This window comes from Atractosteus spatula, chromosome 7, assembly GCF_055471065.1.
Source record: "Atractosteus spatula isolate fAtrSpa1 chromosome 7, fAtrSpa1.hap1, whole genome shotgun sequence".
Classification (NCBI taxonomy): Eukaryota; Metazoa; Chordata; class Actinopteri; order Semionotiformes; family Lepisosteidae; genus Atractosteus; species Atractosteus spatula.
The window spans coordinates 62,588,869-62,612,506 of record NC_142712.1 but is presented as its reverse complement, the minus strand read 5'-3'; the positions used below and the strand labels follow the sequence as shown (position 1 = coordinate 62,612,506).

The window sequence follows — 23,638 nt, the reverse complement described above, 5'->3', positions numbered from 1 at the left end:
CCAGCTGCTTTTGAGATGGCTAGATAAATTGTACAGGCTCCCACATCCCTTTATGTAAAAAGTGACTCCTACTCTAAGTTTCAAATGCACTGTTGTTTTTAGTAGTTTCCACTTGAGTTCCATGCTGTATGTTTACGGCACTTAAATACTTGAATCGGGTATCCTTATAGTCTACTCTCTTCAAGGGTCATTATAGCACATTGTTTTAAGACAGTTTTGTATCTGATCGATGGTTATTAAACCTGGCTCAAGTTAAGTGCTTTCTCATTTTGTTATTCTTGATTTATTAAAATATTTGGTGCCACTACACGTCAAGGCTTTGTTTACTTTTGGAACAAATCTGTTTTGTGCTTGAAGAAGAGTATCTTCAAAATGTTGCTGTCCATTTCCTACTGATTCCACATTCTTCCTATCACATTTTACTTCTCTAATAGATGCTGTCTTTATTGATTTTCTCATCTTTGTTTTTGCATTTCCTTGAAGACGTGATTAATACGGGCAGTGCAAAAGCAGTTGCTGTCTCTGTCTGTCATTTCAGTTTTGGTTGTTGACATTGATTTTAAATTCTCCCAAGATGACCACTTTCTTTACACATACTTTCGTGATTTTGTTATGTAAGTCTGCATTTCAATTGATATTTGAATTTGATGGTCTGTAGCAAGCATGTTTTTTTTATTTGTAACCCCAGTATAGAGTGAGCCACTTTTTTCTTATTAGTTTTAATACAATACTACTGTAGATAGCATGATTACAGTACAAATTCATCTCATATAATTTTTTGTGTGTAGGAAGAATCATTTGTACTGTACACCGCACTGCTTCATTTGAGGTTATCCTGAAAGGTGTCGCCTGCATAATGTGAGTGAAAGTATTCCTCTTTTATTTCTGTTGAGGTAGCTCTAAAGCTTGCATTTGCATAGCACGGCTTGTTTTGCAAAGAACATAACACCTCTGAAGGTACTGACACAGATATACCCAGATACACAGATATACAAATGTGCCACTTCTTTCAGATATAAAACTTATATTTGACCTAAATGACTTTCATAGCATTTGTAGAACGTATTCATTGTCTTTATGCAGCATACTTAATTTGTGAAAATAATATTTCCCTGTGTTATTTTATTCCTCCCACTGTCTGCCCAGGTACAATGGCTCTTTGTATTACCTCTGAGCTCTTTTGCATAAAATCTTCTGAGATTTTCAAAGTCAGTAATAGCTGTTCCCAAACCTATTTGCTTCTCCTGGAAATATTCAAACAAGTGGTCATTCTCATTTACTTTAGCATGTTTTGGGTGGTGTATCCTGGCAGCTGCTGATTTAATTGCATCAGTGCAAATACCTCAAATGCTACAGTGCTTCAGATCCGCGTGTCTTTCAGCTCAGAGCGAAGAGAATGCACTTCATCTACGAGTAGAGGCAGATATAAACAAGAATCACTCCCTGATATTTATCTTCATCCCACATAAGATATATACCTGAGGCTCTGTGTGACCATACAACAGCACTAGATATTTAAATGAAAATTGGAAGCATGTGGTCCTAGACAAAAAATAGTTAATTCCTTCAGCTTTTACATTATTGGTTTACTTTTTTAATGATAATATGAAAAATGGTATTGTAAATACATTTAAACGTTTTCTAATCCTACACGATATTTGTTTCCTAAGCAGCCTTTCAAAAATAAGAAATATTTCAAATCCTGCTCTCTATATTTCTCTCTGCTATCATGGGCTCTGATTTTGTTGCTGGCTCTCTTAATGTGCTCACAGCTCTGAAATGATCATGCTCAGGAGGGTATGACATTCGTACTGTCATTGTTCATCACCCAGTTCACTCCAGCTGCCTCTGTCGTGGTCTGGCGAAACATCTGTACACCTAAATCTTTGGAATTACTGCACCTAAGACCTTCTTTCAGCCATTTTGGCTCTAAGAACACTTTCAGATTCTATATCACTGTGTACTGTATAATGTCAAGATAATCACATTTCACTTACGTTGAAGGCCAGGATACAGGGATGTAAACATGTATTGATGATCCTTCTGGATAATATGAATTTCAGATCAGATCACTTTATTGGCCATATACAATTTCTTGCATTAGGAATTTGTCTTTTCGCAGACTCCAGCTTGCTCTCCATGAGACACACAGACAGGGAGAGAAGCCTGGGGTCAGAGTCCAGGGTCAGCCATTTATACGGCACCCCTGGAGCAGCTGGGTTGAAGGGCCTTGCTCAGGGGCCCAACGGAGTAGGATTCCTCTGTTGGCTGGGGGATACAAACCGGCACCCTTCCAGCCACAGGCGCAGATCCTGAGCCCCACAGCCACCCCACCCCCAAAGAAGGAGTTCACTTGGCTCGTAGGGGGATCGAACTCATGACCTTGGTGTTATTGGCACCATGTTCTAACCAACTGAGCTAACCGACCTCTTATCAACTGTCATTTTTGTATTTTTCTAGAGATGATTTAACTATTTCCCTTAAGCATTTTGGTATGAAGGTATATCCACTTGTTCTCATTACACACTGTCAAGAACAACTCAGTTACAGGAGAACCAGAGGGAGACATCCTGGGAAATAGAGTTAGTGGGGAAAAAATATTTAATGTGACAAAAGATTTCAAGGAAATTGGCCATTTCTGTTCCGCCCTGCAGTTAATTAAGTCAGGCAGAGTCAGGAGAATAATGGCCTGCCCCAGCCTGCAGTTATGAAGTGCAACCTTCACCTTAAAGTCTCTGTTTGATACAGCTATCTGTCAAACTCCACCTGCTTCAAGGATCATTCTTCACACAGCTTGTGAAAGAAAGAAAGTACCTTTTGGCTAGATTTCCCAGAGAGAATCTTTGTGGATAAAGGTGCCCAGTTTCCCATTACCCTGTGCATGCTCCATGTCATCTCCAGCTGTTTGAATATTAATGACATTCAAACAGCCCCAGATAAAGGCCTTTCCTGCTCTTTAGACAAATTAAGTGAATTTTAATGATGCTGTGTTTTAGATATTAAGGCTGGTTTCCCAGAAAGTCAGTGAGCAGTTTTTTTAAAAGGAGGAAGGAAGGTGGTGTTTATTTAGAGCAGTGCACCCCTTTGAAATTTCAGTTTCCAAAGAAATGATACCAGAGGCGGTCTCTCGCTTCCTGTCTGGTGGGAAGTGTTTTGGAAACCCTCTGCCCAAACCAGATCAGATCCTCTCACAGGGCTGCGTTTCAGACGAGCTCTTGTCCCACGACTAGCATACACCTCCACGTGGTGAGGGACGGATGTTTGGCCAAACAACAAAGATATGCTGTTATTTCTCAGTGGGGGAAGATCCAAGACCCTTAGTGAATGGTGAGTGCATCTTTCCTTTCTCTGGAGGCCCATCCAATGTGTGGGAATCAAGAGAAAAGGAACTTAACTGAGGGGAAAAAAAAAACTAACCTGCCAGGACCTTCTAAGAAGGAACCCCTAAAACAAATAAACTTCAAATAACAAAATAAGCTCTTGCCCCCCCCAGGAAACCAGGACAGCAAATACAGCCCCCAGAATAGGCAGATCAGGAAGCAACGAGTTTCTTTTGCCTTCCGCTCCGGCGGCGCTGGGCTGTGCTTTGTGCACACGACCCCAGTCCGAAAGACCACAATAGGATGTGGGAAAGCACACGGGTTTGTAGTGCTGCTCAGCTGAGTTCAGCTCAATGTTATACCTCAGCCTTATCACACCTCTAGTTCAATACCGGCGCGTGAACCGTGTCCTGCTTCCCAGTGGTCGAGCTGCCCCCGAGATGGTGTATAAATAGGAGACGCACGTTTCACACTCTTTCTCTTGTGCTTTTTTTTCTGTGTGTGCGCAGGCCAAAGGCAATGAGCGAGCAGCAAGAGCTTAGTGAGGACATCAGCTTCCTGGCCTTCCAGAATGAGGGGGAGCCCACCAAGGAGGGAGAGAGCCAGCCCCTCCCTCAGTGCAGGCAAGTCGCTCGTTATCGAAGACTGATACTTTATTGATCCCGTGAGGGAAATTGCTGTGCAACAGCAGCTTAGCACAGTCAACACAGCACAGTGTAGCGAAATAATACAACAGTACAATACATACAATACCGTCAGTACAGTCAGTGAGAAGTGCACTAAAAAAAAGTTGCTCACATACTGTACATAATATACAAAAAACAGAACAGTATACAAAAAAATTATAAATATAAAAATAAATTGCGCAAGCCCCTAGCATATATTGCACAAAAAACAGTTGTAAACAGGAAAAGCCATATGTAAGCAGAGAGTTTAATGTTTAGTCCAGAAACAGGTCACTGTCAATGTTGCCCCTGCCCAGACGCAAGGTGAGTGCGTTGTGCAGTCTTGTGGCAGAAGGCAGGATGACCTCCTGTAGCGCTCCCTGTCGCACTGCAGGTGGATCAGCCTATTGCTGAACGTGCTCTTCATTTCTACAAGCCTGTCATAGAGGGGATGGGAGACGTTGTCCATGATGGCTATTAATTTAGACACCATTCTGGCTTTTTTTATCTCATTTGTGCCGTTACCTTCCTGTTTACCAATTGGATGCGTGTTCCTTCAGGAAAGTCCCGTTATGTAATGTAGTGTTCCAGCAGGAGGCCAGAGAGTGAGTGTTTTGGGGAAACCTGTCTGACCTGCACAGGGGTCTGAGGCTCATTGGCAAACTGTGCAACACTGTAGTGTGTCTCTCCCATATGTCCAGACCTGTGCACACTTCCAACATGTATAGTACTAGAAATTGTTTTAATCGAAGCACAAACAATGCAGTAAATGAAGCACGTTATGTATGATACTGTATGTAAGAAGTCTGAAAAGTAGAAAACAGGGACCCCTGTAGCAAACATGAAATGAACCTCTGAAGTGGGCTTAATGTGTTTAACTTTTACACGTAAGGTCAGATTTCTCTATTTATTTCCCTCCTCCTTTTAATTACTACATTTTAAGAAGACACATTTTCATACTACATACACATACTACATTTTTTGCCTTCTGCCTCATTATTTGGCCATATGCTCTTTGAGTTTCATTTCATGAATCGGTGACTTAACAAGATATTTGTGACTGCAAGGGTAGAGCTCAGCTCAGACGACCTCTTCCTTATTGTGCTGGGAGGCATTTCTTGTAAGATAAGATCACTTTATTGGCCACATACAATTTCTTGTATTTCTTCCACGAGACACACAGGCAGGGAGAGAGAAGCTGGGGGTCAGAGCGCAGGGTCAGCCATTGTACAGCACCCCTGGAGCAGCTGGGGTTAAGGGCCTGGCTCAGAGGCCCAATGGAGTAGGATTCCTCTGCCGGCCGCGGGATACGAACCAGCAACCTTCCAGCCACAGGCGCAGATCCTGAGCCACAGAGCCACCACACTGGCCCCCTTGTGCTGGTTTCTTTCAGTAGCTAACAAGTTCTGAAATACCAAGCCTCATGGACGATATTTCACATTTCATTCTTATTCTTTCACACATTGCTCTTCCTCTTCTTCAGCACAAGTTCAGACCAGTTTCCTGGGCCCCCCCATTGTGCTTGTTGGGAGAGCTCTCTTGTGGGAGAGCAGGTTTTAATATGATGAAAACAGGAAGTCCATTAAGAATTTTTTGAAACCACTCAAAATGTAACAAAGTCATAGCAGGAGTAGTGTGACATTCCCACACGTTGCTGTGTTTAGTGTTCATGTTTTGTTAGTTTTTCTTAATATTTGAACATTTTCATGTACGCAGGCTGATACTTCACACCCACACAAATGACATCACAGGTTTTTCTTTTCACTTCTTCAGACTCCAAGACATATTGTGTTCACAGAAAGGGCCGGTACTTTCTGATTTAGAAAGAGCATGCCACACCCAAATGCATCTAACGTGCCATTCCATAGCAACAGACTGTGATCGTTAGCAACATCTCTGCCGTAAGATTTTTTGTTGTGTGTTTTGGTTGGTTTGCGTAACTCTTTGTGTTCTGGAATTCGTAAAAAAAAAATATCAGTTTCTTTTTGTATTAGTTTTAAACCAATTAAAAGTCTTTGTTACTAAGGAAGTGTTATAAAAACAAATAAGACAAAAATTGGAAGAAAATACATTTTCTTACACAAAAGAAAATGTTAGAAAATAAAAATGATAATCTGAGATGCACTGAAGACAGATAAACTGTTTCCAGGGACTGGAAAGTATTGACAGATCTATGTAGCTCTTTTTTATTTGGATAAAACCTGACTGCAACAGGAGATGAGCAGAAATTGTAAAATACCTCATCACCACAAATAATTAGTAACACGTGTACCATTCTTTTAATGCACATAACCTAATGCTGAAGTAACCCCTATTTGTCCTGCACACATTTGCAGCATAAGCACACTTTTAAAGAATGAAGGCCAAGACCAAACCTCATACCAGAGCTCTTTACTTTGCTGTGAAACAGGATGCAACCACAGGCCTCTTTCTACTGAGGCGACTGAGCCTGTTCTACCTGACAATGGGGGCTGCATGGAGAACAGTCCTGTATCCCCGATCTCTTACGGTTCAGAACTCCGTTGCTTTCAGAATCCTCCTGGCACATCGATCATGCCTCCGTGCTCCTTCTTTCCTCGTACCTTTCAATAATTTATTTGAAAGCCTGCATTTCCTGTCACTGCAGGTGTTCCCTTTCCACATTTAGATTCTCCTTCCGTTTTAATTAGTTTCAGAATATGCACTGCACACTGGCCATGAACCCAGAGTGACGGAGAGATGTTCTTCAATCTTAGCGCAGTGTTGTAACTCTCTACCTTTTAAAATATAGAGCAGATAGTGAGGAGCCCTTTTCCTTGTCTGTTTCAAAAGCCAAATGGCAAAATGTCAGTAGGGGAATTAATTACACTTTGAGATCAGGTTGGCTTTTTTTCCCCATTAGTCTCTGTAAGATTGATGATACTGAATTTCAAATACTTGAATGTACAGTCTTAATACCTCTTCAGTTACGCCCTGTAGTACTGATTCAATGTCCTGTTGTACTCAAGTTGTACTTCAATTAGAGCTGCATCATGAGACTTTATAACCATCTTGTGAACACAGCAAAACAGTGCCAAACTTTTAAAAAGCCCGGCATCACATCCACTTCAAATCATTGTCACCAAAGCAGTTGTATAAGATAAGATCACTTTATTGGACATATACAATTTCTTGCATTAGGAATTTCTTTTCGCAGACCCCAGCTTGCTCTCCATGAGACACACAAACCGGAGAGAAGCTGGGGGTCAGAGCGCAGGGTCAGCCATTTATACGGCACCCCTGGAGCAGTTGGGGTTATGGGCCTTGCTCAGGGGCCCAATGGAGTAGGATTCCTCTGCCGGCCGCAGGATATGAACTGGCAACCTTCCAGCCACAGGCGCAGATCCTTAGCCAGAGTGCCACCACTCCGCCTATATACAGTATACAGTAAGTGTTTAAATTCCCAAAGCAGACTGAATCAGATAGTTGCCTCTTCATATCTCTGGTATTGCATTCATCCTTGAGGGATATTTTTTAAACATTTGCTGCCATGTTACAGACAGATTACCACACACCAAAAGAAATCAGTACATTTTTATATCTTTACAATCGAGGACTTTCATCTACTACTTGATCTTAACTGAACGTCGGCTCGAATGTGCCATTCAGTTCCTTCTGTGCTATGGCTGCCCAGTCAGTTGGAAAAATTTCAAACTCCAAGAACTGCGAAAGGTGATAAGAACGTAAAGGCTGCTGTGAAGTGCTGATGTGTACAAGGGCTGCAATTAATAGGAAAAGGTAATGTGCAATGCTTACACAAGCCGTTCAAAATATGTACACAGCCTCTGAATCATTAATTATAAATGTGTCTTTGCCTTGCCCAATATCCATGCAAACAGGTCTGTCTTGACTGATGCACGCAAATTCAGCGTGTCAACTGGTGCGAGCTATGTTTTTGTTTTGAAGAAATTAATTTCAGCTCCTCTGAGGCTAGAAGGCATTCTTACTATCCCCAGAGCATCAGGCTAAGTTCAGAAAAACATGTCAAGGCACCTGTTACAATCTCAGATCAGCATTCACCCGTGCCATGGGCCTTACACTATAAACCCCTGAATATTCAAAAAAAACAAATGAACAGGGTCATTATTTGGCTCTTGGTTACACTAATGGTGGGATTAATCTCTTATTTGACAAGGTGGTTCTGAGAGTATTTTGTCTTTTCCACTATTAATTTGAAATATTAAAATAATGAAAAGAAGAAAACTTTGAAAAGATCTCATGACTGGTCGTCTAGTAAACTAGAAATTCAGAGCTTTGGCTCAAAGGCTTCAATATGTACAAAAACAGACCCTTCATCTAATATGTTTCATCCACTGTAATTACTTGTCTCTTCACATGGAAAGACAGGAGGGAGTCCAGGGAGGGGTCACTAGACTAATCCCATGACTAAAGGTTGTCTGAAAGGACCATAGCTATTTTTAGATGCAAAGAACATGGACTGAGGTCTAAAAGAAGAAAGTCAGTTCATATAAACAGTGAACAGTATGTAGGTTTGAAGGCATCTTGTAAATAGTGTTAGATCTGTGTACTGAACTGTACTAATTGCAGATTATAGAGAATGAAGTGGGAGTATTTGTTGCAAAGTGGATACACTGTAAGCTCAGAGAAAAAAGCTATGTCTCTATATCCAAGGAGACATGCACTCTGATATATTACTGTCCTGCCCAGAGAGGTCACTACAGCTTTTCTGGTATTCAGTCTGGTTCTTTGAGGGCATGTGACTGGGTTTACTGAAGTCCTGTGTTGATTGATGAGATTAGATCTACACATAGCAGACTTTGTTAGAATACTGAAAAAAATCCTTCCTGTAAAGGAAACAGCATTTCTTTATAAGGAAGTCCTGAAAAAATCGGTTTAGTTCATTGTAGCAACAAAATATTCGCAGTGTAGCTCCCTTACGCAGAGCTATATCTTCTGGGACCCCCTACTCAAATATGGTATATATGAATAACAAAAAGAAGAAACCTCTTGACTAGTAACGTACTGTTAGTAGTAATGTGCTTCAGAATGCATGTGACCCACCTACATCTGTGTTCTTTGTTAAATTCCAACCAACAGAACCGATTTGGGCTGGGTTAATATGATATATTTATTGAAAGACATATAATGATGTATGATGAATTTAAATACTCTTTAATATGATATATTAAGTGCCCAAGTAACTGTACTTTGGTGCAAGGAGGGGGTCCTTTCTTGACTTCACACTTAAACACGATTGTGGAAGCATGGCTCTGTAAGGCGAACATCTGTCCCATCTTCACATCACCCACCCTATAATGAATTTATTTTCTTCATTTATTTTCTTTGAACAGGGAATGTCACTGTAAGTAGAAGTACCATGAAGGGTTTCTCTCATGCCATGAAAACCCCTACTTAAAGTCCCGTCCCTTCAGCACAGTAATAGAACACCATGTTTAGTTCTTAGTAATGTTCTCGCACAAGCCTGTCCTAGAGCAAGATGTTTTCAGACTGTGCACACTTGGTGGACGGCTACTGATCTGGCCAGTGGTTTTCTGAAGCAAAGTGTCCTGAAAGAAGCTCTCTGCATGGAAGAACACTGAGCATTTGTCACTCATTTCCTAGCTCCTGAGCCTGATCAGCAGAATTTGCGTGTCTGGATACTGAGTCAGGTTACTACCTGGCTCATTGCTATAGATAGATACTTTATTGATCCCGTGAGGGAAATTGCAGTGCAACAGCAGCTTAGCACAGCACAGCACAGTGTAACAAAATGATACAATAATACAACAATACAATACAGTCAGAACAGTCAGTGAGAAGTGTGCTAAGAAGAGTTGCTCACAATCCAGAATATACAAAGAACAAACCAGAACAGTACACAAAAAGTTGTATTGCACATTATAAATATAAATATATTGCACGTGTCCCTGGCATATATTGCACAAAAACCAAAAAAACAGTTGTAGACAGGAAAAGCCAGATGTAAGCAGATAGTTTACTATTTAGTCCAAAAACAGGTCACTGTCAATGTTGCCCCTGCCCACACACAAGGTGGATGCGTTGTACAGTCTTATGGCAGAAGGCAAGAATGACCTCCTGTAGCGCTCCCTGTCGCACGTGGATGGATCAGCCTATTGCTGAACGTGCTTTTCATTTCTACAAGCCTGTCATAGAGGGGATGGGAGACATTGTCCATGATGGACTTTAGTTTGGACACCATTCTCCTCTCAGCCACTACCTCCAGGGGGTCCAGGCCAGACCCAATGACAGAGCTTGCTCTTCTGATTAGCTTGTTCAGCCTGTTAGCATCCCCTGCTCTAATCCCAGAGAACCTGCATACCACCACGTAGAAAATGGCGCTCGCTACCACCGACTCACAGAAGATATATAGCATCTTACTACACACATTGAAGGACCTGAGCCTCCTCAAGAAGTAGAGTCGGCTCTGTCCCTTCTTGTAGATGGCCTCGGTGTTCCTAGACCACTCCAGTCTATCGTCGATGTGCACTCCCTGTCCAGGACTGTAAGACACTAAACCAATTTAAGCTCAATTTAAGGAGTGCTATTTAGAATCAGGGATTTGAAATGTTAAATTCCAAGATGTTCTCTACAGTGTAGACAAATCATAGGGAGCTATATCTCAGCTTTGCTTTATATCTAGCCGAATGACTGTCATGTAAGTTGCTGAATTAGTCAGATAATTTACATACTCATTTTCAGTTGGTTTCTGATTGAAGGTTTAAAAATACTAATGGGCTGAATGTTTTCTGTCATGCGCAGCTTCTTAATTTCTTAACCGTCTGCAATGTATGTGGTTCAGCTATTGATGATAGGTCACGAATATGGAAGAATCCCTAAAGAACAGAAAATAACATTTTTTAAATGGAGGATTCTTGCTTAAGGAAGGGTCCTGTGTATATTTGGCTGAAAACTGGATGTCGTTATAAAACCATTAACCAGTTTAAAAGCAGATTGTGAATGATACTCAGTGTGCTTTATTATGTAAGTAATAGTTCACTCTGAGTTTAGTGGTTCTTTGGCCAGGATTACATTTTGTTTTACATTCTGTTCTTCTTAGTCGGATTACATATAAAGTCAGCTTCTGGGAGCAGGAGTCCATGTGACTTTAGTTCTCCGGTAGTTTCCTCAGTAGGCAGTGCTGGAGACTCGGACACCAACCCTGAGCTCCAGTCCTTGTCGACCCCGAGAGGAGGGTAGGTGGACAGGTGTAAGAACATGCCAATAATGTCATCGGAAATTCTGCCTCTGCAAGTAAACTTCTGTGAGGTGACCTTTAATGCATGTTGCTCTCAGTGCACTCCTAGTTTGCATTTTGTTTCTGTCTGGATGAATTTCCATAAACACCCAGTTTGACGTGTCTGGTGTGATGGCAGGGTGTGACAGGCAGCCAGGGTGAGTATCTGCCTGAGAGGGGCCAGCTGTCGGTCTTTCCACTCTCGGGCTCCTGACAGCTAACCTCCTCTTTCTTGAGGACATGGCTTCTCCTCAGCAGGTGTCTGAGGTTTCCAGTGAGGGGTGAATACTGCACAGCTGGGAGCTCTGGAGGAGAGTTAAGAAACCACTGGTGAACCCCTTAGCAGCTGAAGGATATTTTCTATTTTGTTAATTGAGTTCACATTGTGAACTCATTTTTATCTCTTGATTTCCAAGCTGTTTACTAAATGCAGGACGCTGCAGTGCTGTGACTGTGGTATTTGTCTACTCACCGACCTGTTCTGTGCTCAGCCTGTAACACAGGGGACTTTGTCTCTGATCGTGGCTGGAGTTGCCATCACCTTAGAGCAATTATAAACCTACAGTCGGGCATCTCGCCATTGTCAGCACAGCCTGAGCTCCAAGACTGTGGCGTGCAGTGACTACAGTAGGACATTGCAGCAGAAAAAGAGATTGTAAAGTTAAAGAAGACATTGGTGTAATTGCTGCTTGTGATGCCACGATTTCCCAGCAAAAATTGCTTCTGAAAAGACTTGTCAAGACTGATCATGAGAATATACTGGGGAATGGTTTCAGTGTTCAGTGGGAATAATGTTTTGCTTGATGTGAGCTGAAACAACTGTGCAGCACAAATATCCTCAGCTATCTCTGATATTGCTTTTATTGATTTATGACATTTTTTTTGTTTCTTTGTGTTTACTGGATGTTAAGCAGGAAAAGGAACCAAAGTAACATAGTAATTAGGGGACAAATGCTGTTCTTGATGGTTATTTCATAGTGATCTTCTACAGAGAAACACTGAGTGAAGAATATTGCATCTAATACAGAAAAGGAGCTTTTTTAAAGGACCTCTCAGTGTTCTGCTGCAAAATGTGTTTTAAAGTGTAATCCATTATATATGTATATAAATGATCTTTTAGGGTTCAGGAGATCGAGACTATGCCCTATGACGATGTGAAGAAATGTTATAGAGGATCAGTGAGTATTATTTATATATGTTATATATTTGAAAATGTTCTATTCATTTATATCAAGTATTATTTTCTGTATTCTATTAACTAAGCCGTAATCTGTAAAGTGACAATTTCTATGTTTTTATTTAGAGAATTCACAGATTATCCTTTTATCTGTCCTCCTGAACACGGCTGCACAATAACAAAGTTACACATTATGAAAGTGCTCGTATTTTATCCAGGCCGTGTAAATCATGATGACGTTGAATGATGTAATTTACTTTCTACAGTTCCTTCTCGTACTGTACATAACCATGATTGAGTGGGTGTTATGTGCACAGGTGACATGCTAGTCAGTTCCATTGAGTTTCCATTGCAAGGTCCATGGACCTACATGAAATATAAATGCTCTTTTACAAATTGCCCTGTGGAGTTGCCCTACTTATTGAAACAGCTGTAGGGTTTTGAGTGAAGTGTAAATGTACTAGGAGAATCCACAGAAATGGATGACATGATTCAGCTGTTGTTGAAAATGAAGTGAAATTCAAAGGCTAGACTGAAAGGATAGGAGAAATTCACAGACCGCCACGTGTTTTTGCCAATGTTGTCTCTTCTCTGTATTTCCTGACAGACGGTGAATAAGTACAACTCCCAGTACCACAAGCTGTTCCAGAGTGTGCCCCAAGAAGAGATTCTGATGAAAGGTAGGGAAGGGTCTGCTCGCTCACTATCGGGAAATAGAGATAACCTCTTCCTCTGCAGCCACTGGCATTGTATCATAAAGCTCTGTCCATACGTCTAGGAATTAAAATGTTAAAGTCCGGATGGCCTTGCTTCCTGACCTGCTTTGTTGCTATGTCTTCAGGAGCTCCCAAGTGGCTCAGCTGGCAAAGGGGTTTTCCTGAGTTTTGCAGGGTCGAGTCTGAGTCCTGTTGTTATAAAACAGAATTAAAGGCAACAGACAGATTTCTACTATATAAAGAGAAACCACCACAGTGCACAACTGGCGGAGCATTATTGGGGGTAGGGTGGGATTGGTCAGCCAGGGCTTTCTTGGTTGCCCCGCGATGGACTGGCGTCCCATCCAGAGTGTGTCCTGCCTTGTACCTGTTGCTTGCTGGGATATTCTCTGGTTCCCCTTGTGCGGCTGCGGGGTTCGCTGCTGTGAGCCAAGACAAGCCAGACGCGCAACTGGTGATTCCAAATCGTGTGGGTTTAACTCAAAAATAAATGGTGAGACTGAATATATATACTGTAACTGTAACACCTTTTGAATTGAATAGGATGCACAATCACACAATTTTAAGTACCACCAGATACAAGGGAGACTTCTTAATGACAATTTAGGAGAGATAAACTGCTTGCATCAGTTTGAGATTTATCTCCTGTATGTTTTAGATTGCATTTTAAAAAGTGTCTCTTTTAGTCAGTATTAATGTCAAGTGGTTCTCTTCTTTATTCCACACTGTTGCCTTGAGATCTCCAGTTTGCGTTTCAGTGGGAAAGCCAATACAAGACAGCTCTGGTGCCCTCATCTGTCTCCTCTGCGTGTGCTTTACAGTGTACTCGTGCGCGCTCCTCAGAGACATACTTCTACAAGGACGCCTTTATATCTCCAAGAACTGGCTGTGTTTCTATGCCAACTTCTTTGGGAAAGACATCAAGGTAATTCTCAGGTTGAATATAAAGAGTAACTTGACAAGACTTACACTGACCTGCCTCTGGACAAGCCAACACGGCCCCTTAATCTCATGATCCCTGAGACTGTTGGGGTTTCTTATCTTTTCTCACAAGCCTTCAGCTTGTAAAGAGAATGTTTAGATTTAATCGCAAGAAAAGAGCAATGTGTGGACTTCATACCAAATCGTTGCCAAATACATGCAGTATCTAAAAATCAGGTTAATAGAATTTGCCTCTAAGCCAGTTTTAAATTTTAGTTTCCTATTCAGAAACAGGACTCTGCTGCTGACTTGCGCGGTGGACAGGTATATAAGTGCTGCTCATGTCAGTGATTTTCAAAGCTGACAAATGTGTTAAAGTAATTTTTGACAGTAATGTACTGTACCTTTCTTGAGTGTAAGTAATATTTTAAGACAACAACAACAATAAAAGCTCTCTCTCTTTTTGCAGTGTGACTCTTGGCTCAGAGTGTGGTAAAAGTGTAGTTTTGTGCTAGTGCCCACTGTGAGTCATGCCCTTTGCTTCTCATCCTTTTCCACTGTGCTGACTCCGGTGGTAATGGTAATTAAGGACTCACCAATTTAATTAGCACAGAATTCTCAAGATAGACTGTTCTGACTATTTATAGCCCGTTCAAAATCAGAACCAGAACTAATGTTCAGCAGAAGTGAAAAAGAAAAGCTCTGACTTTTTCCTCCTTAGTTGTTATTGTTCATGTCCTGAACTTAGAAACCGAGGGCGACTTGTTGACTGTGGCTCTGAACCGGCTCTGAACGCTGTGCAGACAGGGTTTGGGCACATTCTTGGGATTCTTTGCTCACTCTGTCAAGGGGGTGCAGAGTGATAGCCGGGCAGCCTCTCCACTGCCCGTTCTGAGTAGAGCTTTTCTGTGAATGACACATTCAGATAACACGCGGTGCCCCTATGTTCCTCTTGGCAGGTGGCTATCCCTGTGGTTTCCGTACGGCTGGTGAAGAAGCACAAAACAGCGGGGTTGGTTCCCAATGGGCTCGCCATCACCACTGACACCAGTCAAAAGGTAGGCTACGTACCCCTGAGGATGCAGAACGGACATGCAGGTCCAGGTTTATCCTGTACTGTTTTGTCAAGCTGATATGAGGGTGGGGGCATGAAAATGAGGGTGGGAGTCAAATTGGAGTTAGCCAAATGAATCGGCTCTCAACATCACCCACAAGGCACGCCTGCTGGGCTATGTTTTGTTTTCCTTCTCTCATAAATGCCTCATGCCTCATTTTCTTCATACGCCTGCATCCTCTGGCAAAGCTCTGGGTTGTATGAATGGCTCTGCAGTCAGTCCTGTACACATGGTGTGGCTGTATGTACAGGGAGGCCTCAATAACAAAACACCTCAAAATCCCAGCAGACTGTGTGAACGCTTGCTGTGTGTGACAGGCTTGAGGGAACTTCCCACGACGTAAGAGGGAGTTGATGGTGTTGACAGTGTACATAAATGAAGTAACCTCTCCAAGGGATTCTGTTTCCCAAATAAATACTGGGCAGCCCTATACTTGCATTTCGAGTAGGAACAAATAAAGAAAGTTTACAGTAGATTATGTGGTGACTGGCATTTTTGCATGTTTGACAAGATTATCGTTTTATATCCATTTTGAAAATTGCGGGGGATGTGTGAGCCTGAAACAGAGCAATCCATCAACAGGGAAAGATTATTTTTGAGCTGACCGGGCTTTGGGTTGTCCTGATAGAATGTTAGCATAGAATTGTGGCTGCCTGCCTGTTTAAGAGATCTGTCAGAGATCTGAACCTGTACAGTTGAGCCCTGTTAATTCCCTTCTGTTCTGGGCTGTCATCGTTCAGAAGCATTTTGATCAAATAACACACAGAGAGTATGAGATAGGACATTTGTTTTACTTGCTCTGTAATTTAAATGTAGTTCAGTAGTAGTAAAATGAAGATAGAGTGTTGGACTATAAGGTACCATGTACTCCAGGACATATGTAGAAAGTAATGTAATGTAGTAACTTGTGGATTACCTTGTTGATGGTGGTGGAAGTGCCATCAAGATTGTGGTTTCTTCAGACATGCTTGACCTTGTTTTTCCTCTTTGTGCCTTTAATATGCTTTTAATACACTGTGTTCTTTGAAAAACAGAATCATTTTAAATATTCAGTTTGGTTTGTGTCATCACCATGGTCAGAAATGTAGAAAGACTCGTATGAAGTATGAAACATTCTGCAGCGCCTAGTCTGGCTAAACAAAATTGAAGTTGAAGGAAAGCATGTTTAGTTTTTTGTATCTTAACAAGCTTGTATGGAACCTGAGAAAAGGTATCAAAAATGAACAATACATTTCTTCATGTGTTAAGTTGGCACAAATTAAATTCGGTGAATTTTCATCTAGGAGGGAATGCAGGTGTTCACTAATGTAGTAACAATTGCTTGTTTGGGTGCAGTGATATCTAAATAAACACCAGCCTGTTTTTCAAAACCACGTCTAAAACACAGATGTAATGATTTTTCATTTTCTGTACATAAAAAGACTGCTGCAAAGTTGATACTTTTTTGTGTTTTACAATTGCTTTAAAAAAGCAGGAGAAGGAGCTGTGTAAGTGCAGAAGGAGATGTGCAGTAAGGTTGATTGAAGGTTTTGTGCTGTCCCTGTCTTGCAGTATGTCTTCGTGTCTCTTCTGTCTCGGGACAGTGTGTATGATGTGTTGAGGAGGGTCTGCACTCACCTGCAGGTAAGAATCCCATATCATTCACTGCCATATCCAAAGCTTAATTGCTGGTAGTTCAAAACATTTACAGGTTACTAGTTAGATTGCTATTTTATGTTATTTGTTCATATCAGCCAGAGGTTGCTACTTTGTTTTTTAAATAAGGTTCTTTGCTCAATTTAAATTGTTGGCCCCCGGGTATGTAAAGTTTCCTCTTGCTTGTCATCTTTTTAAATGCTGAAGTCAGATTTACATATTTGTGGTCCTCTTCCTTAATTCATTATCTACGATTTGAGCAGGAGATTTGAAGCATGATTTGAAAATGAGATTTGTTTGGTATCAAGCACAGATGTAAGGCCGACCTGACCAAAGGTACTCTACAGTATGTTGCAAATGAACACTCCACTGACTTGTTCATTTTGACGCGTCGCCTTCTGTATGGGCTTTTGATCTGGTGGACCAGTGCCGTTGTTAATTTCTGATCTACGGAACGAAAGCAATCAAACAGATCATTTTACTTCGATTAACAGGTCAATCACTGTCTCCCGTAGGTTAATGGCAAAAAGAGCCTGAGCCTCAAGCAATACACTGAGGAGCCCAGTTCCTTATCCCTGGTAAGACTGAGATCGGCAACGCGCGTGAGAATGCAAAGACATGCAAAGAAACAAGGCTGTGATTCGTAACCCAGCTTGTTAAAGATTTCCGGAGCTCATGCCTGAGCATGACAGAGCTCAGTCTCTGATCCAGGAAATATAATGTGTAGCAGAATGTAAATATTGCGTGTGTTCCAGTGTATTGCAATCGGAGAGTCGCATCTATGTCGAGGTGGCTTTCTTGCGGAAGGCAGTAATGGCGGGTGGCTGTTTCTCAGTGACGCGCCTTGTTTTCGGTTGCGAAGGTGGAGCCTGATTTTCTCCCCCCCCCCCCCCTGTGCCCCCAGGACGAGTTCCCCGTCCCTGACGAGTACCCTCCGGTCTTGAAGTGGAGGCGGAAAACCTCCACAGCCTCTGTGTCCTCCTCCCTTCCCGACCTCCTGGGCAACTCCACCAGCAGCCTGAGCGCTGTGGACGCTTCCTTCCCAGCCAATGAGCCCCTTGAAGGTCAGCACCCTGATATCTGCCCTCCAGTGGCATCTGATAACACAGGGGCTCTCAGTCCTAGTTCTGCTCCTTTCTGTTCCAGCCAAGGCGTCAGATATACAATGGATCCCTTCATTGACTTAATAACAGGATTGATTTAGGCTTTTGGACTGTTTTGGGCTGCCCACTGAAGCTCAGTAGGAGTGAGCTTGGCCAGTACCTGGATGGGAGACCTCCTGGGAAAAACTATGGTTGCTGCTGGAGGTTTTAAAACTGAGGGCCTGACTTTCTGTGATCATTAAAAATCCGAGAGTGTTTCTCGAAAGGAGTAGGGGTTACCCTGGTGTACTGGCCAAATTTCCCATTGGCCCTTACCAATCATGGCCTCATAATAATCCCCATCTATGAATTGGCTTCATCACTTTGCTCTCCTCCCCACTGAGAGCTGGTGTGTGGTGAGTGTACTGGTGCACTATGGCTGCTGCTGCATTATCCAGGTGGGGCTGCACATTGGTGGTGGTGGAGGGGATCCCCATTACCTGTAAAGCGCTTTGAGTGGGGTGTCCAGAAAAGACACTTTTTTAACTAGATAGATAGATACTTTATTGATCCCGTGAGGGAAATTATTGTATATCATTAGTAACATAAAATTCCAGACTGGCAAAGGCTCCAATCAGGTAACTTGCGAGCTGCTTCATGGCTTCAGTTAAGGAATTGAGCTGGACTGGAATGCACACCAGCAGGTGTGTGGGCCTCCAGAACCAGGGCTGAACTAGCCACAGCTACAATTATCCGATAATTCACTGTGGACACGTCCGTGGTGTTTGTCCATGCAGTGGGAGACAAAATAGCACCGTTTTCTCTTTCTGCCTTAATATAATTTATTATAATTCATTTATACAGACGCCTGCCTGTTGCTGTTACTGTTTTCTGTGCTCCAGATAGAGGCTTGGAGAGTGAGAAGATGCTGTTGACAGAGCCTGTTCCTGAACTTGGACAGATGGAATACCAGCTTCTCAAATTCTTCATCTTGCTGTGAGTGAATCAGTGCTTACTGCTATCAGCTGCGCAGTAGTGTATCTCATTCCAAAGCCATTATCTTCAAACCTTCCTGTAAACCATGTGCTTCTAGGGCAAATTGCATTCCACCAGTAACAGGCCATCCTTGTACTGCAGTCTGATTGGCTGCTCTTTGCTCTGCTTTAGTTTATGGGAATTCACTATTCTTTCTCTTATCCTCTGCAAAAAAAAAAACACTGTACTTTAGCTAGATATTAAAAACTATTTTTTTAAAATTTATTGCTTATTATTATTATTTCAGAAGTTTGCTTTGCTTTGTAGATATTCAAACAAGTATAATGTGAGTGTAGTCTGTTTTTCATTTATGAATATTTGAAATCATTTGCAATTCATGAAAACAGCAAGTCTAGAAATTGGGAGGAGAGCAATATGTTGTGGGCTTAAAATATTTTTTTACTGTTTGTAATACAATCCCTGAAAGCTCTTCGGTAATTTACTCCAAGGGGAAATGCACTACTGCATTCAGGCTCACCAGCTAGTTGTTTATTAGACTGTGGAGGGCTGTGAAGGATGTTTCACAAAACTCACTGCCCTCTGCCCTCAGCCAGCCCTTTTCAAAATGTGTTGTTCTCAGATAAGAATAAGGCTTAAAAAGGTGTCTTTAATTCTTTGAGAATATTTAAGAGTTAGTTCTTCACTCACTTTATTCTGTGGCGTGTATATTCCTGTAGGAGCACTGCATACACATTTTCTTAAAAGTTTTATAAATTTCCAGTATTGATAACTACTTCGGTTCTCTGTGACTTTTAAAATCACTACGAACTCTGCTCTGCTCATAATATGGTTTACTCAGCATTTATTCCACACAAACACGTTTTAGTATTTGAGTATTCAGGATTTATTTATTTATAAAATAGTCGTGTTACATCCACGAGAGGAGTGGAAGAGTGGAACCATTTCTGGAAGCTCTGTAAACTGTGCTGGACGTTTCCAGTGCTGCCACCTAGTGTTCAAGCTGTAGAACACATTTTCACATTTCAGAAAGACGTGAATCAACGCCTGTTTTATGTAAAGACTAGAAACATAGTCAACATGGAAGTTAAAGCTGCATTTTCATTCTCATGCTTTAAAATTTGGGTTCTCTTCTCCATAGAATCATTCTGCTCATCCTGTCTTCCTGTTACCTGGCATTCAGAGTATCCAGTCTGGAACAGCAGCTTTCCTTCCTAAACACTAATCCCGTTTTTCCCATGAGTGAGAGGTAGGTCAGAAATAGATGTTTTGTCCGTCAAAATTCCTGTGTTTCTCCCTGACAAGCAAACAAGATGCACTGAATGAGGCTTGAGTAGTGAGTTTTTGTTTGTGGACCCAGCGAGTTCACCTAAAGAAAGGAAGCCCATCTCAAAAATCTCTGAAATATTGGGGTATTTAGATTGGAGAAATACAGCAGAGAAGAACAAGACTCCTTACCACTTTCAAGAATGACTCCTATAAGTTTTAGCTCAACATCAAATTTTGTGCTGAAGAATTCACCTGAGACATATTGCGATTTACAGAAACACTATAATCATTCTGTGTTCCTCTAAACCACGAGTACCACCTTTGCCCGACAGTAAGATGTGTCATATTATCTGAAGTCAGACTCTTTCAGGCAGTTTTCTTGGTGTAAACTTGGTATAAAGTGGGGTAAAACGTGTAAAACGAAAACTGAATAAATATTCACACACAATTTCTAGATTTAGTGTATATATTTTTAAGAGTGTGCTAAAAATATGAATTATTTTATTACATTAAGGATCTTCCCAATCATTGGGAAAATGAGTGGAATGTGTTCTGTGTGTTCTTGTTCATTCGACGTCTCGTCTTTTATTTATGACAGGTAACCCCTTCTCTGGGCAGCGTCTACATAGGAAGATGTTTCTGGGACAATCCTGTCTGTCACTGCCTCAAGAATTAAAGAACGGACTTATTTATTTACATTTTTATAGAATCTAGGTCTTGATGAAATGCGGTTATTTATTTAAAAAGTCCAGCTGCAGAGTGTCAGTGTGTCACGGACAACAGCACAACAACTCGTTTTAGTGTGGGACATGAAACAGGGTCCCGGGCCCAGCGGTGACGGCCGACTTGGGGGCCGCTACTTTAGCAAAACAGGGAGAACCAAGCCAGGGATTTTCCAGAGGAGCAGGGGCTCCCAGCCTGGATTCCCCCAGCTACACTCTCGGACACTACAGCACTGTCCTGGAGGCACAGTAGAGTTTCAACCCCCCCCCCCCATCAGGAGATAAAGTAATACTGTAGATATAAGTCACGGACATGCATTTCAGCATCTGTACCCATCTGTAGCATCTGTCTTGGGATGTTACAAGACGCTTAACAGACCACAGCAGATCGCTTGGAGTTTCAGCATTAAGACGATGAAGTGGAAGAATGTCAGAGCAATGCTGTATTTTTGGAGACCTGAAAGGTTTACATTACAGGCAGAAGATAAGAGACTTTGCCGACTGAAACTCCAATACAAGCCTTGAAAAAAGAATGAGGAAGCATCCTTACCACTCAACCATTATTATTAATCGAGTTTACACCTTTTTCACCACATTTTCTAATTTTCTTACTTTTTGATCACTAATTCTCACCATTCTTCTCATATTATAATGTTCACCTTTTCTCTTGGATAACACCTCTCTCCTTTCCTCTCCTATCACAAATTCTCTCTGCTGTCTGGCCCAGCTTGACTTCCCACAGGTATAGTTACACATCCTGCTGTGACAGTTACGTTTTTTCAAAGCTCTCAGGGGACTGCACCTGCCTGAGTTGGTTTCTGCTTATCCCTGGGCTTAAAAACCGACCGCAGTATCCTGGCCTGCCCAGCAGAAACAAATGAACCTGGACTCTTTACCTTCTCTTTGTCTTGACAATCAGTCCAGTGGAAAAACTGGATGGAAAAACAAGTGCAATTTCTGGACTTGGACTAAGTCTGTGCAGGAAAACTTCCTGAATCTTTCAGGTCTTCATGCTAAATCTCATTTGCATGGTAGACATGGAGCCCTGTATTGAATAGACAAGCTGGACCTGAAACTTAAATTGCTGCTGGAACTCAGATTGAAATCGATCACAAGAAACTTAACGTGACAGCAAAGTCTTCTGGCACAAATTGGTTGTAGGTGCCTACTGTAGACAGACCCTTAAGAAGCATTTCAAAAGTTGTCAGAAGATGCTGTGTTTGTACTAGCCAAAACAAGGCTACAGCAGATTTTAAATGGCTAAATTGTAGTTACTGCTTACCACGGTTGTTATCTTGTGTGAATTCTCCTAATTCAGGAGAAAATACTGTAAATGCAACACTCTAATGTGTTGACAATGTAATTAAGGAGCTGTTAATGTTGCAAAATGGTTAGATTGAGAATGAGAGATCAGCTTAGAGGAGAAAATTCTGCAACCACATTTTTCGCTGTTATTTTTCTCCCCAAAGATATTTCTTTTCCCTATCAGGAATGAATTTACCAGACATGCCAACCCTGTGAAAACTCTACAGTATGTGACAATTCTGAGCTGCCATCTAGCTGTCCAGTAAAATGCACTTTATACCACCCCTTCTCCTAATGTTGTAACCCAAAATGACTGAAATTGGCTGAAATTGAGCCCTTTTTACATGACTCAGACAGAATTTTAAAACTGTAACTGAACAAAGAAAAATGTGGTGTTGGGAAGCTCTATTTCTGTCAAAGTGTCTAGTGTGCTGTAAGAAAGTAAATGTGTAGAGAATTACATGAAATTTCAACGTTAAACATTTCAGTCTAAATGTGGGAGCACAATCAGAAGGAAATTTTGAAGTTCTGGTTTGGACATGAGTCATACAGTACATTTACAAGATGTGTTCAGGACCTACTTTTGTACACTTTTGTAATGAAACAAGGCACTTATTGTACAGGGGATCAGATTGGAGCTCGCTCGACTCTTTGCAGTCATTAGCTTTATAAGCAACAGGCTGGTAGAACTGTATCTTAACTAGAATCACAGATGACTTTGAAACATGTGTGACTAATAAACAGCCTTTCATCCATCCCCCTTTGCTTGAATCACATATAATGCATCTGAAGTGTCAGAAATTCCTGTTTCTTTTTTAAATGCTGAACTTTGAATACATTTTTATAATATGCTTAAAAGCTGAGGAAACTGTGGTTTGCCCATTTAATTGTATGTTGTTGTATTTACTGAAAGAGAACTCTAGGAAACACGATCTGAAGGTTTAAGCTCATGATCTACAATGTTTTTCATCTGATAATTTTGAGTTTATTAGTCAGGGAGGTATTTTTGAGTTTCCCAGGACATCTAGTTTTTTAATGAAAAAGGTAGCCATTGCACTAAATTAACATACCTGGTTATCCCAGTTATCGCTCAGAACTAGAATTAATTCTGAAACTATGCCTGTTTGTGCAAGTGTTGGTAGTTGTGCATTTTAGTTGACACCATCCTTGGAGATGTCATAGTTATGGTGATTTTAACTTTAAATCCACCAGCTCATTTTTAAAAGAAAGGAGCAAGACAATTTTTACCTTATTCTAAGCTTTGTATTACTTGAGTAAAGGAAATTCAAAACCATAAAAATAGAAATCTCAGGATTAGGGTGTTTTTAAGTTCTTAAATTAAGTGATTTCCTCTCCAAAGGTTTTATTTGTTTCTAAAAAAGGTTGAAAATGTACTTTGGTTCAACAATTCTGACCTTGCAATGTTCCTTAAGGAGCAGAAAGCAAGTGCTATTTAGCAAAGATATCCTTGAAAACAGTCTAGT

The 23,638-nt window shown here is 41.4% G+C and overlaps 1 protein-coding gene across 2 annotated transcripts in view; it reads left to right on the top strand.

Moving 5' to 3' along the window:
• Window positions 1–22,909, top strand: part of gramd2aa (GRAM domain containing 2Aa) — a 29,866-nt gene extending 6,957 nt beyond the window's left edge. The window contains exons 2-12 of one of the 2 annotated variants that reach the window (XM_088920790.1): window positions 3,830–3,943; window positions 12,340–12,397; window positions 13,004–13,076; window positions 13,934–14,037; window positions 14,993–15,091; window positions 16,700–16,771; window positions 17,299–17,361; window positions 17,688–17,847; window positions 18,768–18,861; window positions 20,000–20,107; window positions 20,726–22,909. In XM_088920790.1, the coding sequence (XP_088776916.1) occupies window positions 3,830–3,943; window positions 12,340–12,397; window positions 13,004–13,076; window positions 13,934–14,037; window positions 14,993–15,091; window positions 16,700–16,771; window positions 17,299–17,361; window positions 17,688–17,847; window positions 18,768–18,861; window positions 20,000–20,107; window positions 20,726–20,729 (949 nt within the window). In that variant the 3' untranslated portion in view covers window positions 20,730–22,909. Of the gene's footprint in view, window positions 1–3,829; window positions 3,944–12,339; window positions 12,398–13,003; window positions 13,077–13,933; window positions 14,038–14,992; window positions 15,092–16,699; window positions 16,772–17,298; window positions 17,362–17,687; window positions 17,848–18,767; window positions 18,862–19,999; window positions 20,163–20,725 lie in introns of those variants that run through there. The other variant, XM_088920791.1, reaches the window with a different exon arrangement.
• Window positions 22,910–23,638: the final 729 nt, after the last annotated feature.